General features: G+C 34.0%; 1 protein-coding gene across 4 annotated transcripts in view; it reads right to left on the bottom strand.

The window, feature by feature from the left end:
• The window catches only part of EMC2 (ER membrane protein complex subunit 2), a 140,749-nt gene extending 125,350 nt beyond the window's left edge, over positions 1-15,399 (bottom strand). For 3 of the 4 annotated variants that reach the window (XR_012064161.1, XR_012064162.1, XM_006211570.2), the window contains exons 1-5: positions 15,322-15,399; positions 9,098-9,211; positions 8,518-8,582; positions 6,750-6,835; positions 257-314 (exon numbers count right to left, since the gene is read on the bottom strand). Coding sequence is in view for 2 of the 4 variants with exons in the window: in XM_006211570.2 (XP_006211632.1) it covers positions 257-314; positions 6,750-6,835; positions 8,518-8,582; positions 9,098-9,211; positions 15,322-15,361 (363 nt within the window). In the remaining 2 variants the exon portion in view is untranslated. Of the gene's footprint in view, positions 1-256; positions 315-6,749; positions 6,836-8,517; positions 8,583-9,097; positions 9,212-10,453; positions 10,540-15,321 lie in introns of those variants that run through there. The other variant, XM_072949622.1, reaches the window with a different exon arrangement.
• Positions 15,400-15,458: the final 59 nt, after the last annotated feature.

Below are 15,458 nucleotides of genomic sequence, written 5' to 3'. Positions count from 1 at the left end.
CAATAAGCTCTGTTCGGCTTTTTTTTTTTTTGCAAGCAAATAAAATTCTTTCTTTCTAAATTTCAACTAGATCCTAATAAAAGATCTTATAAGTCAAATTTTATTGAACAGTTTTAAATCTAGTTTAAAATCATCATGAAATATTTAAAATAAAAAGATAAAACTTGGTTGCACATGTATTTTCCATTGTTTCCAAAATGAATTAATTTCACTTTTTAAAATAAAATTTAGATGGTCTTCAGGACAGTCAACTTACAGTATTAGTTGGATCTTCTTGTAAAATTCGATCATATAGCTGTATAGCATCATCGTATCTATTTAAAAAGAAAAAGAAACATCAAGAATTATTACCTTAAAATTTAGTGACAAATGGTAAACAAAGAAAAAGGTTAAACTGACAGGGCTTTATATGCATTTACAATTGTTACTAAGCCTCTTCTGATCTTCACATAACAAGTTAGTTTGCTATGATGTCATTCTCTTAGCAAAAAAATCATGTATGAAGTATTTTTAAGAAAACTTACTTCAAAAATATACTGATTCAATCAGATCTAAATAGGAAGTTAAAAATTAGCAGCGACAAAGAAATATCTTTGTGGTCCTAGTTATATGTAGAATTACAGCTAATAAAGCATCAAAAAAAGTTTAATTTTAACAAATACATTCACAAGGAAATGATCTATATATTAATTCTCCTTTAATTAATATTTATGACAGCTTTTCTTAGTGGAGCTGAAGTTCAATTCATTGCTGGATTACAACCTCATAAAGAAAACAGTTAACAAAGTTATCAAATGAAAAAATAATCAAATATGGCAAAATATAACTAAGAAATCAAAATTAGCACTATGTGACAGAGAGCCAAAGAAAGGGATACATCAAAAATCATACAACGAATTTTACATAATCATATACTTCTATATATGGTCATCTTATTTGGGGTGCAAGGAAATAGCTGAGTGATTCTGAAACTCCTTCCTAACCACATCCTTAACCTCCAACTCCCTTCCAATCAATTTCTCCACTCTCAGATATAGATCTTTAGAGAAAGCAAAAAAATAATGTTTAAAACATTTATAACAAGGTTTCTAAAACTAGGAACAACAGATAACATTCTTCTGATCTATTCATAAGTTCCCTTTGATAATTTTTTAATTTTAAGTTTTTCTCTTAATAACATTCAACACATGAATTTTCTATGTATCATGATGACACATCTTCTAATGAAATACTGCCCTACAATGTTAGCGCCCAAGCCTGTTTTTGTGATTACAATCATACCAACAGGTTAAGAATATTTTAACTGCAGCAAACTACTGAGAAAAAAGCAAACTTAATTTGTGCAAATGTGTCCATACCACACAAAGGCCAGAAAGCATCACTACACTGTACAAGTCAATCAGACTTAGCAATAGTTCAAAAAAAGAGTATTAGTTTGAACATCAAATACATGGTAATATACTAGGATGCTAGCCTCATAAGAACCTGCAATTATATGGGGAAACAGAAAATAAAATCATTAAATAATAATAAAACAAAACAATAAAATATACAAACAAAGCCAAAATTAATGCTATAGAACAGGGTTCTCACAAGACATAGTTACACATAAGAATCAACTGGGAATCTTCTCCCAACTACATAACCTCTAGGAAATATATTAGAAATGACAGAGGAAAACAGGAAACCATTCATGTCATTAATATAATGATAATTTGAATTTTAGTATTTTCTAGTATTTTTTTTTTGGTTTTTTTATTAGAAAACATACATTGTGTTTTTACAGTTGTATGAAAACTATACACATAAGGCACTAATACCTAATTTTATATTTAAACATGTTTAAGTTATAGTGTAATAAAAAGTAGTATGTAAAAATTTGGTGTGGTGATTAATTTCATGTGTCAACTTGACTGGCCATTGGGTACCCAGATTAAATATTATTTCTAGTTATGTCTGAGTGTGTTTCCAGATGAAATTAGCATTTCAATCAGTGGACTCAGTAAAACAGATTGCCTTCCCCAATGTGGGTGGGCACCATCAATCCCTTGAGGTCCTGAATAGAACAAACGTAGAAGAAGGAATTCACCTCTTTTATACTGCCTCTCACTGCTGGAGCACAGACATCTCATTTCATTTTCCATCTTAGGCTGGGATGTACACCATAGGTTCTCTTGGTTCTCAGGCCTTCAGACCTGGACTCAGACTGAATTACAGCACTAGTGTTACTAGGTCACAGACAGCAGATCCTGGGACTTCTCAGCCTTCATAGTTGCTTCATAATAAATAAGTGTATACCTATACACACACACACACACACATAACAATATCCCATTGGTTCTGTTTCTCTACAGAATCCTAATACACTGAAGATCCACAAAAAGTTACCTTTAGTCAGCATCCTTCTCAAATCTACCTGTCCATTCTATATTACATGCCTAACAGACTGATCTCAGTAAGGTGAGGACTGAGCAACTATATTTTTTTAAATGCCACAAATAATTCTAATTCACACAATCATGTTATGTGAACCAATGGTTAATGGTCCTATATAACAAAAACACATAATAACCACTCCTTCAGAAAAATACAGCAAAACTTTACTAGGTAAAATGATGATGTGAGTTTTAATTAAAGAATAAAGGCTTAAAGAAATTGAAGTCCACTAGGTTTCTTAGAAACCTAAGTTAATACAAAAGATAATTTAAAAAATCATTCATTTTCAACTCTGGGATGTTGTTTTGCTAGTCACACATTGTAAGAATGATCCAGGAATTCATACTACTTGAAATAAAACAAAAAGTGGTATTAGAGTAGAACATTAATTCAGGAGCAATCCTTTGCAGATTTCTTCCATTCTGTCCTCTAATTCAAAAATATTTTCTGCTAACCTATAATAATACTATTTTATTTATTTTTATTTAACCATGTCCTTGGCTTACTAACAGAAAAGATCCAAAAATATTACAATATACACAAACACTTAAGCCAAAAGCCAAGTAATAAAGGGCTTAAGAAAAACTGTATCAATACATCCTGCTTGAAAACAAGCTATCACAATTGACATACAAGTTAATCCTGTTTCACTTAAAACACCAAATTAAAAACATTAAGAAGTAACAAGTTGACTCTAAAATTAATATGTAAATTTAAGGAACTCGGAATAGACAAAGTAGTACTGAGGGGAAAAAAAGGAACAAAGTTGAAGGTTCACACTTCCAGTTTTAGAACTTACTATAAACCTACAATGTCAATACAGTGTGGTAAATGATAACCATACAGAAGAATGGAACAGAACTGAAAGCCCAGAAATAAACCTTCACATTTACATCCAACTAATGTTCAACAAGGATGTTCAAGCCAATTAAATGGGGAAAGCAGTCTTTTCAACAAATGATGCTGAGACAACTGGATATCCACGTAAGATAGAATAAAGTTGTACATCTACCTCACATCATAAAAAACACTAACTCAAAATGGGTCAAAAACCTAAATGTAAAAACTAAAACTATAAAACTCTTAGGAAAAACAATGCATAATCTTTGTGACCTTGGGTTAGGCAATGGTTTCTAGAAATACCACCAGAAGTACAAGTAACAAAAGAAAAAATGAACTGGACTTCATTTAAAAAAATCAAAACCTTTTGTAATCAAAACACATCATTATGCAAGTGAAAGACAACCCACATAATGTAGGATTTTTGCAAATCATATACATGATAAAACACTTGTATCTTGACTACGATAAAAGACTGGCATCTTGACTATAAAGAACTCCTACAACTAAATAATAAAAAAGACATAAACAAGTAAAATAACCCAATTTAAAAATAGACAAAGAATATGAACAGACATTTCTCTAAAGAAGATATATAAATGGCCAATAACTGCATGAAAAGATACTCAAGATTTCTGGTTTCTGGTCTGGCACGTAAAGACCTTGTAAGTCATCACTCCCATCCTCACAAGAGAAAAAGCTGAACAAACCAACTACTCTTCTTAGATCCATCAGAGAATTAAAGTTATAGGGCAAACCACTGCCCCCCAAATTGCTAGACAGGTCAGTATAGACAAAGCTTACTGGTGCAAAGGACACCATCAAAACTGTTACAACTTATAAGCAAATTCAGTAAAGTTGTAATATACAAAATCAATATGTAAAAAAGGGTTGTGTTTCAAAACACGAATAAGAATCTATAGAGAAATTAAGAAAACAATCCCATTTATAACTGCATCAAAAAGAACAAAATACCTAAAAATAAATTTAACCAAAGAGCTGAAAATCTTGTAAGACACTGATGAAAGAAATGAAAGACACAAATAAACAGGAAGATATCCCGTACTCATGAATTAAAAGGTAGGTAGGTTTGTTTGTTTTTTTTTACAGTATGAATGGCCTTTATTGCTTGCAACAAGAAGTAGAAGAGAAGGGGATATGACAACACTGGCTCCTGGGGTGGCTCCACAGACTCACTCACTGCCCTTGAAAAAGCTGGAAGGATTAATATTGGTAAAACGTACCTACTACCCAAAGCAATGTACAGATTTGGTGTAATTCTAATCAAAATTCCAATGGCACTTTTCACAGAAAACAGAACAAACAATCCTAAAATTTGTATGGAATCACAAAAGACCCCAAATAGCCAAAGTAATCTTAAGCAAGAAGAACAAAGCAGGAGGGATCAGGCACCCTGATTTCAGACTATATTACAGAGCTATAGTAATCAAAACAGTATGGTACTGGCATAAAAACAGATAAACAGATCAGTGGGACAGAAGAGAGAGCCCAGACATAAACCCAGACTTATATGGTCAATTAATTTATGACAAAAGAGCTAAGAATATACAAGAGGTAGAAGATAAATAGTGTTGGGAAAATTGGATAGCCAGAATGAAAAAACTGGACCTCTATCTTCACACCATACAAAAATACAACTCAAAATAGATTAAAGACCTAAACAGAAGACCTGTAACCATAAAAAACCTAGAACATGGAGGATAAGCTCCATGACATGGGTCTTGGTGATGATTTTTTGGATTTGACACCAAGAGCAGAGTCAACAAAAGAAAAAATAAACAAGTTGAACTACATCAAACTAAAAATCTTCTGCACAACAAAGGAAACTGTCAACAAAATGAAAAGACAACTTGTGGAATGGGAAAAGTATTTTCAAATCTTACACATGATAAGTGGTTAATATTCAAAATAGTGTAAGAACTCATACAATTCAATAGTGAAAAACCAAACAATCCAAGTAAAAAGGGGCAGAGGAACTGAAAATACATTCTTCTTAAGAAGACATACAAACAGCCAACAAGTACATGAAAAGGTGCTCAACATCACTAACATCAGGAAAAAGTGAAAATCAAAACTACAGTGTGGTATCACCTCATATCTGTTAGAATGGCTCCTATCAAAAAGACAAAGTATACCAAATGTTGATGAGGATGTAGAGAAAAGGGAACCCTCGCGCACTGTTGATGGGAATATAAACTGGCACAGCCACTGTCAAAAGCAGTATTGAGTTTCCTGGAAAAACTAAAATACAACTACCATTTGATTCAGTCAATTCCACATGTATTTAACCAAAAAAAAAAAAAAATTTTCTTGAAGAGATATTTGAACCTCCATATTCATTGCAGAATCTTAACAATAGCCAAGACATGGAAACAACCTAAGTGTCTATTGACAGATAAACGGACAAAGAAGTTTGGTCTATATACAGTTGACCCTTGAACAATTTGGGTGTTAGGAGCACCAAACCTCCACAAATTTGAAAATCCACACATAACTCAAAATAAGCCCTTCATACACATGGCCCTTCTGTAGCGAAGGTTCTACATCTACTGATTCAACCAACTGCAGACTGTAGCACTGCAGTGTTTACTATTAAAAACAATCCAAGTATTAAGAGGACCCATGCAATTCAAACCCATGTTGTTCAAGGGTCAATTATACATACAATCTAATATTATTCAGCCATGAAAAAGGAAAGAAATTCTACCATTTATGACAACCTGTACAGACCTTGAGGGCATTATGCTAAGTGTAATAAGTTAGGAAAAGAAAAATAAATATTGTATGAACTCACTTATGTATGGAATCAAAAAGAAACCTGAACTCATGGATACAGAGAACAGATTAGTGGTTAACAGAGGTGAGGATGGGGAATGGGTAAAATGGGTGAAGGTGGTCAAAAGGTAAACTTCCTGTTATAATATAAATTAAGTCCTGCAGATATAACGTACATTATGGTTTACTACAGTTAACTATACTGTGTTGTATACTTGAAAGTTGCTGAGAGTAAATCTAAATATTCTTATCATAAGACAAAAGAAATTTATAACTATGTGTGACAAAGGATGTTAACTAAGACTATTGTGGTAATCATTTCACAATATACACATTTATCAAATCATTATGTTGTGTACCTGAAACTAATACAATGTTATATGTCAATTATATCTAAATTAAAAAAGTAATAACAACAATAATAGCTTCTATACTTTGAGTGCCCGTAAGAGTACTACACGTATATCATTACTAACTCCCTGGCAAATTGGTAATACTCTTGTTTTAGAGAAGTGTGAGGCAGAAAAGGCATAAAGAAGTTATGTAATTTGCCAGGTCAATAGCTAATAAATCCTTAGAAACAGGATTAATGTTGCCATGGGTGTAGGAGAATCTAAATGTAGGCCCTATGTTTGCCATTTTAAAACAAGATCACACTATTTATAAGATTCAGTTACCTCTCCATGGCTTCAAATCTCATGCCAGTCAGTCGCTTCACTCTGTGACTGCCAGGGAACTGTCTTCTCAACTCCTGAAGACAAAACTAAAAAAAAAAATTGATAAGAAGACTTGAAGAGTAGTAATTACATAACATATACTAAATGGGCTACAAGGAATGGCTTACATAGTCTGCAATGTGTCTTCTTAAATAATTTCATTAATGTAATCTAATGGTGAGTCAAATTAATCATTAATGAATATGTGCTGAAAAAAAGACTGAAATTACACTGAGGGCAACAATCAGTTCTCAGAAACTGACCAAGCTCTTAAGCGGGAAAATGAGCAGATTACGAGGTCCACTAATAATTCTTCAAAAACTACTACCATATCACTTCTCCTTAAAAAATGCTTCCATAATGTGTCAGGCTCCACTTAAATATCTACAATAGCATCTTGGCTTTTTCTTCCTAACTACTGCATAGGCATTCTCTTGATAAAAATTAAGTTCTTTGGTAGTACTCTCAAGTCTCTAGCAAATACTATTAACACTTTGTTTAACGTTGCCCTATTGAAATCATATACTAATCAATCACCCAGTCAGTACACATATCCTACTCTGAAGGTCATAAAATTGAGACATTGTATCAACGGAGTACCAATCTCCTTTCAGCAGATACCATAATTCACACATCAACTCAACTAAAGAAACAATCAAATATTTACTGTGCACCTACTATATTCTCAGCAACATATGAGGGATTATAAAAGTCTTGAAAGTGTTACAAATATTAAGGATGATAAAAATGGCCCATTCTAGTGCCCGAAAGCATAAGAGATTAAAAATGTCTTTAACTAATGAAGAACTTTTGTAATTCTTTTCGGCTCAAATGAGAAAGCAACATGAAGTAGTGTTTAAGACTCAGAATGATAGAACAAAAGAAGAGAAACCACTGCTTCCTGATTTATATAATGAATATAATGATAATAGCACATACAAATCAAATTAAGAAATAATTATGAAGATTAAATAAAGCATGATGTAAAGCATTTAGCATAGTGCCTATCACACATGTGTTCAAAAATACAGTTATCATTCTTTTCTTTTAAAATTAAATTACTTAAAATTGAAATTAAAAATCGCTTCCATAATGTGTCAGGCCCCACTTAAATACCTAGCATTAGTACTTTAGGTCATGTTCTGTATATGCTAGGATTTTCTAATAATTTAAATATACTTTTAAAATATTGCAAAATAATATTTAACAATATATACTTTGGAGGTCATTTAACACCCCAAAAGATAAAGTCGTTTTAAACTATATGCTTATTTTTAACTCCATGATACAGCATAATTTACCTATTAAGTGAATAACCTTCACCAACTAATTTAGCTTCTTCAGTAAAACTGGAATACTAAATATCTACTTCTCAGGATTGTTAAAAAGAAATAAGATATTGTGCCCCAAAGTACCTAGTTAGTCCCACCTACTCTTAAGAGTAACACTGAAAACCAGCTACAGAGAACATTCAATGCAAGCCATATACTAAGTCTTAACTGCTTATACAAAATTCATGAAGCAAATTATATATAAAACTTGGGTGGGGGCGAGGGTATAGCTCAGTGATAGAGCACATTCTTAACATGCACGAGGTCTTGGGTTCAATTCCCATTACTGCCATACAAATAAATAAATAAATATCTAATTACTTCCCTCCCTACCAAAATAATAAACTAAATAAAATTATTAAAAAATAAAATAAAATATAACTAGCTTACAGACTTACCAATGCCAAGTCATCCCGACCATAGTCCAGGGCCGCAATCATCAACTGTTCATATATGATCCAAACTACATACATAGAAAAACCTGAATTTAATATAAAAATCTCACAACAGAAACTAGACAATGACTTCTACTTGGTTCTGATATTTTAAAGAACAATTACTTATAACTGAAAACTGATTTTTTTGTATTTTATCTGGAATTAAGGAAGGAAAGCATCCTTAGGTTTTTAGCAATGTAAAAAATTTTAATATCTTATAAAGTAAAAAAAAAAAAAACTCCAATTATTTAATATCTTTACTGTTTTAAAAGCGTCATCTTGAAATACATTTTGACCAGACCATGACTGCAGCTTTCTGAGGTTTAAAACAAAAATGACAATTTGATAGTTTCACTACTACCAGCAATTATAAGTCCTCCTCAAAATAAAGTATCATTTAGACATTCTGAGAAGTTTTTTAAAAAGTAACAAATGATAGATATATTGGTATCAACAGCAGAAAAAAATAATAAAAAGATTTTTTTAAAATCTAAGACCCATAAGTGAAACGTGCTGAGCACAAATAAATTTAAAAACTTACTATCATCTCCAAGCTTAGAAGCATATTCATTAATTAATTCCTCTCCAACTTCCACAATTTGCTCACTATTTCGTGAGTTTTCTTCTCTCCATTTTCTCATTTTATCTCGCATTTCTGAAAAAAATAAAATAAGTTTACAATTACATGTATATTTGATTAATGTCAAACTGACAAGATGAAATCAACTTTTTAAGATAAGAAACTCATACTAATATCAAAATCTATGATATCTCAAATTTCATAAAGCATAAAATCAATTTAACAAGGGCAACAGATTCTTTAGAAAACCAAAAATGCATTACAGCCGACATTACAACTATCTTTAAAAGTAATGCCTGGCATGGGTCTGCTACAAACAGCCTCATCCCTTTAAGCAACTATGGACCTTCCCTTTTTTGGGGTTATAAACAATGTTCAGAATTTGATAAAACCTAAGGATTATTTTCTGAGGAAAAAAAACAAAATTACATATTGAAATCCCCCCAAATTCAAGGTACTCCTAAAGTTTGCCCACTGACTCAATAATATAAAATTTTCATAATCAGGGTATCATACTAGGCTATTAGCACTGAAGGAATATTCATCACAAAACTCCCTTAATAACAACATGACTACAGTAGTCCACATAAAATATAAAGATACATAACTATGCAAGGAAATAAACAGCAGAAAAAATCAGAACAAAGGAAACCTTTTGATTATATGTACAGTAAAGAATAAAATGAATAATGTAAAGGAAGGCCCAAAACACTAGCAAACAAACGAGTCAAGAGAACAACTTTATATATTATAATACAACAGGGAACTCTGGAGTTTTAAAGAACAGTATTTTGGTAACAGCAGAAATAGCAACTGGGGGGGATAGTACATAATCCAGTAATATATTCCGGTTTTATACAGTTAAGATAGAGTAAACTGTCCATTTCACCAATTACATAGTTTTCTTAGTCTTACCTCTGAAAATCTTATATACTCATCTGAAGTACTACCTTCTTCCTTCTATTGACATAAATGTTGCATAGATTTAAACAGCTGAATTAACTTACTGTTGAACAGGTGAGTTAAGCAATACGCTAAGCTTCTAAAGACTGTAAGAGAAGCATACAAGATTTCCACTACTTTTACATGCATTATCTAAATCCCGACAGTTTGAAGTCTACAAAAGACAGCAAAAATCCTCGTAAGATGAAAACAGACCCTAACTGAATTTTAAAAAAAGTCTTAAAAAATCATTACAAATTAACATATAGTTAATTCCTTCTACTGAAACCTAAAAATCAGCTTGACTCTCACTCTGCACAGGAAGTAACCTTGAGCTGAATATTAAGGGCAAACAAAAAAGTAGGTTATTCATACCTCACAGGTTAAGGGCTCAGTCTCCACTTCAGACACCAATACAAGTCAGGGACACCCATAGTTCTAAGCAACTCATATAAAGTCAGTAGTTCTTTCTACAACTGAAACAGCCAAATGGGAGAGATTCATAGGGCAAAGTGTTGGGGAAGGGAGGGTAGAGGAGCTTCCACATTCTCCCTGGGTGAATCACTATCCCAGCACCTTGATGTGTTTACCAACCTACAAGCTCTCCAAACCCTGAAGTTTAGGGGGTTTTATGGTGTTTTCATTCCATAGGCATAACTGATTAAATCTTCAGTCACTGGTTATTAAGTCAATCTCCAGATCCTCTCCCCTCCAAGGAGGTCAAGGGGTGGGCTCAAAGTTCCAACCCTTCAATCAAGCCTTGGTCTTTCCTTCCTGAAACTATCCAGCTGCCAGTTATTCATTAGCATACAAAAAGACACTCACCGCTAGAAATCTTAGATCTTGTGTTTGGAACCTAGGACTAAGACCAAATATTTTAACAGAAGATGTTCCTATCAACTCTATCTCAGGAAATTACAAGGGTTTGGGAGCTCTGTGCCAGGAACTGGGGATGAAAACCAAATATGTATATATAACTTATATTACAATGTAACATACATGTTATCTCTAGATCCACAACTTGGGTTCTCACAACTCATTCAAACCACATTCCCTAAACCATAGTTACACTAAGTTCACATTCTCTGTCAGTCTCGCAGATATTTTAAAATAGGAAGAAAAGCCTTGAGAATATAAACCATTTAGTTTTACAGATCTGTTCCATAACACTGCCCATATCCAAACACACAAATTAAGAAATGCTAGCCCAGACAAATAAATAAAATATGCTGTTTGAATTCATGAATTACTTCTTACTCTATTAGATAAATTCTTAACTTGCTTTAGAATAGGAATTCTCTGCAATGCCCTTTAAGAAACAGTAGAATTTTGCCCATAAATGGGAAACTAAAAAAGAAAAACTGGTCCTATCTCCTTTTTTGTCAAACTTTTCATTTGCCAACAGTATTCAATTTTCCATCAGTCTCCTTCTGCTTATTCATAATCAAGGTAAATACTGGAAAATCTCTCACTTTTAAAACTACTGATATGTCCCCCTTGACTTCTACTTAGTCACTCAAAAATATATTAATGTATTACTTCTATAGCACATGCTAGAAACATAAAAGATAAAAAAAGAATTGCCCCTTGTGCTTAAGAAGTTGACAAGTTAGAAAAACTGTAAACAACAAAATAATGTGATAAAAGCTAAGACACTGGTATGTTCAGGTACTAAGAAAGCAAGGTGAGGGGGAGAATAATTTCACATGGCAGGCAGAAAGGGTTAAAGAAGATACCTGTGATATACGAATATATTTGTGATACATGAACTCTAAGGATCAGGGTGTTTGTTAGATAAAGTTTACAGCAAAGAGCATAAACTCTGGGAGAGGGATGAAAGCATCTGATGTGCTGAGGTGCACATCAGGGGCAGGAAAATTGCCCATTCCACCTAGATTAGGGGTAGGAGAAGAGAGAAAGAAAAGCAGTTTCTTCAGGGCATCGCAAAATGGAGCTCAAGTTAATTCTTCATTTATGTAACTCACCCACAACAGGGTTGGGGAACATGATTCTCTGTCAAAGACTACTCCCAGGGATCCACCCCACCCACCCCCAAAAAAACCTGAAGGATCACCCGACAGACGAGGGAAAATTAGGAGGAAAGCACTTTTTCTAAAAACTAACTGGGGAAAACAACAAGCCCTTTCACCCAAAATATTTCCCCATTTACTTAAGCTTTAAATTTTAAAAGAAAATCCAACTGAGTATAATATGTACCTCAAGACATTTTTAAAGTAAGATATAAAATAAATGTATTATCTATATATTGTTATGACTCCCTCAAAGATACATTCAAAGTGTTACATACACTTCAATTTTACCTCACAATACTTTTCATTATACAAAGGTTTTCCTTGTGTTTTAAAACTTCCATAGTTTTACATTTTTACCTTCTTCAGTCTTCTTTTCTACTATCTAAAGGCAATAGTGTGTAGAGTGAAGTGAAAACTCAAACTGCTTGAGTTCAAATTCCAGTTCTGCCATTTTCTAGCTGTGTGATATTGGATAGTTAACACTTTGCACTTTAATGTTCTCATCGAAAAAGTGGAAATTAAAAACTCTTAGGTAATAACTTCTCTATATAATAAACATCAATAACTTCCAACTGGCTGAATAAATAAACCATGTATCTACTTTTTTACAGAGACCAACAGAGACTGTAGGAGTGTTAGACTTCGTGTATAGGTCTTTTACAAATGTGTTACATTTTCCTATTACAAGAATTAAACTACTCTTTAAAATAACCACTTCCATGACTTTAATTTATGATGTTATTCAACAAAATTCTTTTTTTAACTTTTTAAAATTAAATTATAGTCATTTTACAATGTTGTGTCAAATAACAAAATTCTTAAAGGACACAGGTCCAACTTACACTACCTCCTCCAAGAAAATCTAAATAAAAAACTATCCTTGAGTCTTCCCATCACCCTCTGTTACTATAAATCTCTGAAAGAAAAATCTAACTGAAAGAAAAATCTACATATTCTTTTCTTAAAAGTCCCCTAAACAGAATTTTAATTCTACTCATTAATTACATTAATTACAAAGGAGCAAACTATATCCTATGTGTTAAGTGAGTTGCCTAAGTCTAAGATACTAAAATTATTCTAACACTAAAAAATACGACTTATAATTTTTGTGACAATTTGTTAAGGTTCATCTTCAATTCCATTATTCAGTCAGCAGATTATTGAGTTCCTTCAATATGTCACACACTAAAACAAGACAGGCCTAGTCCCTCCCTCCATTCTAGGAGAGAGAAAATTTCAAAACTTCACACAATTAGGTAAGTACAATAAATATGAGGACACATAGTTAATGGACCAGAGGTAAGTTTGTTCCTTATTTGTTTTGTTGTATATTTTTTCCTTTTTTTTTTATTTTAGTGGAGAGATGGAAGATGGGTGGAGGTAGAGTGGTCAAGGAAGGCTCTGAAGTATGTGACCTTTGAGGGGAATTCTGAGAAATGATGAAGTATAATGGGAAGAGAGGAGCAAGGAGGGAAGAACACTCCTAGCAGAAGGAGTAGTTTGTGTCCTATCCAAAGAGAGGAGCACTGAACATTTAAGGAATTCAACAAAAGCTCATAGAGGAAGGGGAGAGTAGCTTAAGATAAAGTTGGAGACACAGGCAGGAGCCAGATCACCCTTTTAGACAGTACTTAACAGTTTGAAAGCACTTTAACCTAAGCCTTCTCTTTTGTTTCTCAATAAATTAGTAAAGTAGTTATTATTTGTTTATTATTCTAAATCTAGTATGTCACCCATTTTTAGAATGCCCACATGGGAAGGTCCAAGTTACTTAAATCACCTTGTCTCCTGGCAGTTACACTTGTAACTAAGATTCTATACCTGATACTATCATCTAAGAAACCTACTTTCTGGACATACCTTCAAACTAGCACTTTCTAAAAAGCATGAAATATTCAAAATATTTTCAAAAGCATTAAAAATGGCAACCACATGTCTACTGAAGGAATATATCCTGACACAAACCTTTTAAAACTTTGTATTTACAAGTCTGTCTTTCTCCATTAAGACTGTGAATTCTGTGAAGGTAGGGACTGTGTGTTACTTAATCTGACATATCCAAGATCTAGCACTGAGAACTTAATACTTTTAATATAACGGATTCCCCCAAAAGAGGTAGGAACACTGCGGTTCACAGTGTGCTAGAGGTCACAAAACTTATAAATCGCTGAATTCAGTTCCAGTTTAAAGGAATTTTACCTTTTCCCGTAAGTGTCTGCAACTTCGTATAATACTGGAGAGATTTATTCAGCATCAAACAGACAATATAATTTTTGTCCACGTGTTATCAGGCCATTGTTTAAACATTCGAACAAATAAGCTACTTAAGTCTACTATCAAAAATGTTAGGAATATAAATTTCAATTACACAAATTTCGTGCCTTAGAGAAACTCAAGGCTCTTCTCTTAAGCATGCATGCCTCCCACTAAAGTTCTTACGAAAGGAAAAAATCCCTCTTACAGAGTAGGTCCAATTTGGGGGTGCGTCCAAATTTAAAGAACATACTCCACCTCAGATTAACCTAGAATGAGGAAATAAGTCCTTCACTCTTGAGCACATGCCCAAGATAAGAGGTTCTTTACCCCTTCAGAAAAGGAATTACTGGTAGGGACTAAGAATGAAATTGTGTTGTGTGTGTAACTGTGTTTTGAGGGGAAGTGAGTCACGGAATAATTTAAAAGAGGAGAAATTAGAAACCCAGTTTTAGAGCGAGAACGAAATGTAAACTGGCATGTAGAAGAATCAGACTTGTGTACGGGTTCTCTACACACTTTTACTGCAGAGTTGTAACTCATACACAGCACTTTAAAGGCCTTTACAGGCCCCGTTATTTCCTCGCTGCAAAGACGCTTCAGCAAGCAACTATACTGCCTCCTCCGCGCCGCCCGGCAGCCACAGGAAATGTAAGACAGCTCCAGCTCCAGGGCCCTGCCGCTTTATAATGGAAGCTGGCCTGGGCCGTTGGACTGACGGCAGAGGTAGGGAAGTCAGTCTACCGACGCCAGCAAGCGGTGGAGAACACCGCAAATTCCAGTCAATGGCGGGCCAAGAGAGGCGTCAGCCTCAACCTCCACCTCAGCCACCACCTCAGCTCGGCCGGTTCAGTGCCGAAAAGAGACCGGAGAATCCAGCGTTCCGAAGGCAGCAAGTACTACCGAGCAGCTTCCCAGCGCTTTTGGTTTTTCCGCGCCCGCCCCGCCCGCAGTTACCTTCCCAAGTGACATCGTAAAGCTCTGAGACCTTCGCCATCTTCTCAGAACCAGAAGCCGCGGGGTGAGGGCGGGGAGACGCGATCACGTGACGTGTGGCCGGGCGGCGGGGAATTACGAATCCATTTCTCATTGGC

Source organism: Vicugna pacos, chromosome 25 (assembly GCF_048564905.1).
Source record: "Vicugna pacos chromosome 25, VicPac4, whole genome shotgun sequence".
Classification (NCBI taxonomy): Eukaryota; Metazoa; Chordata; class Mammalia; order Artiodactyla; family Camelidae; genus Vicugna; species Vicugna pacos.
This window is presented reverse-complemented; position numbering and strand designations above follow the sequence as displayed.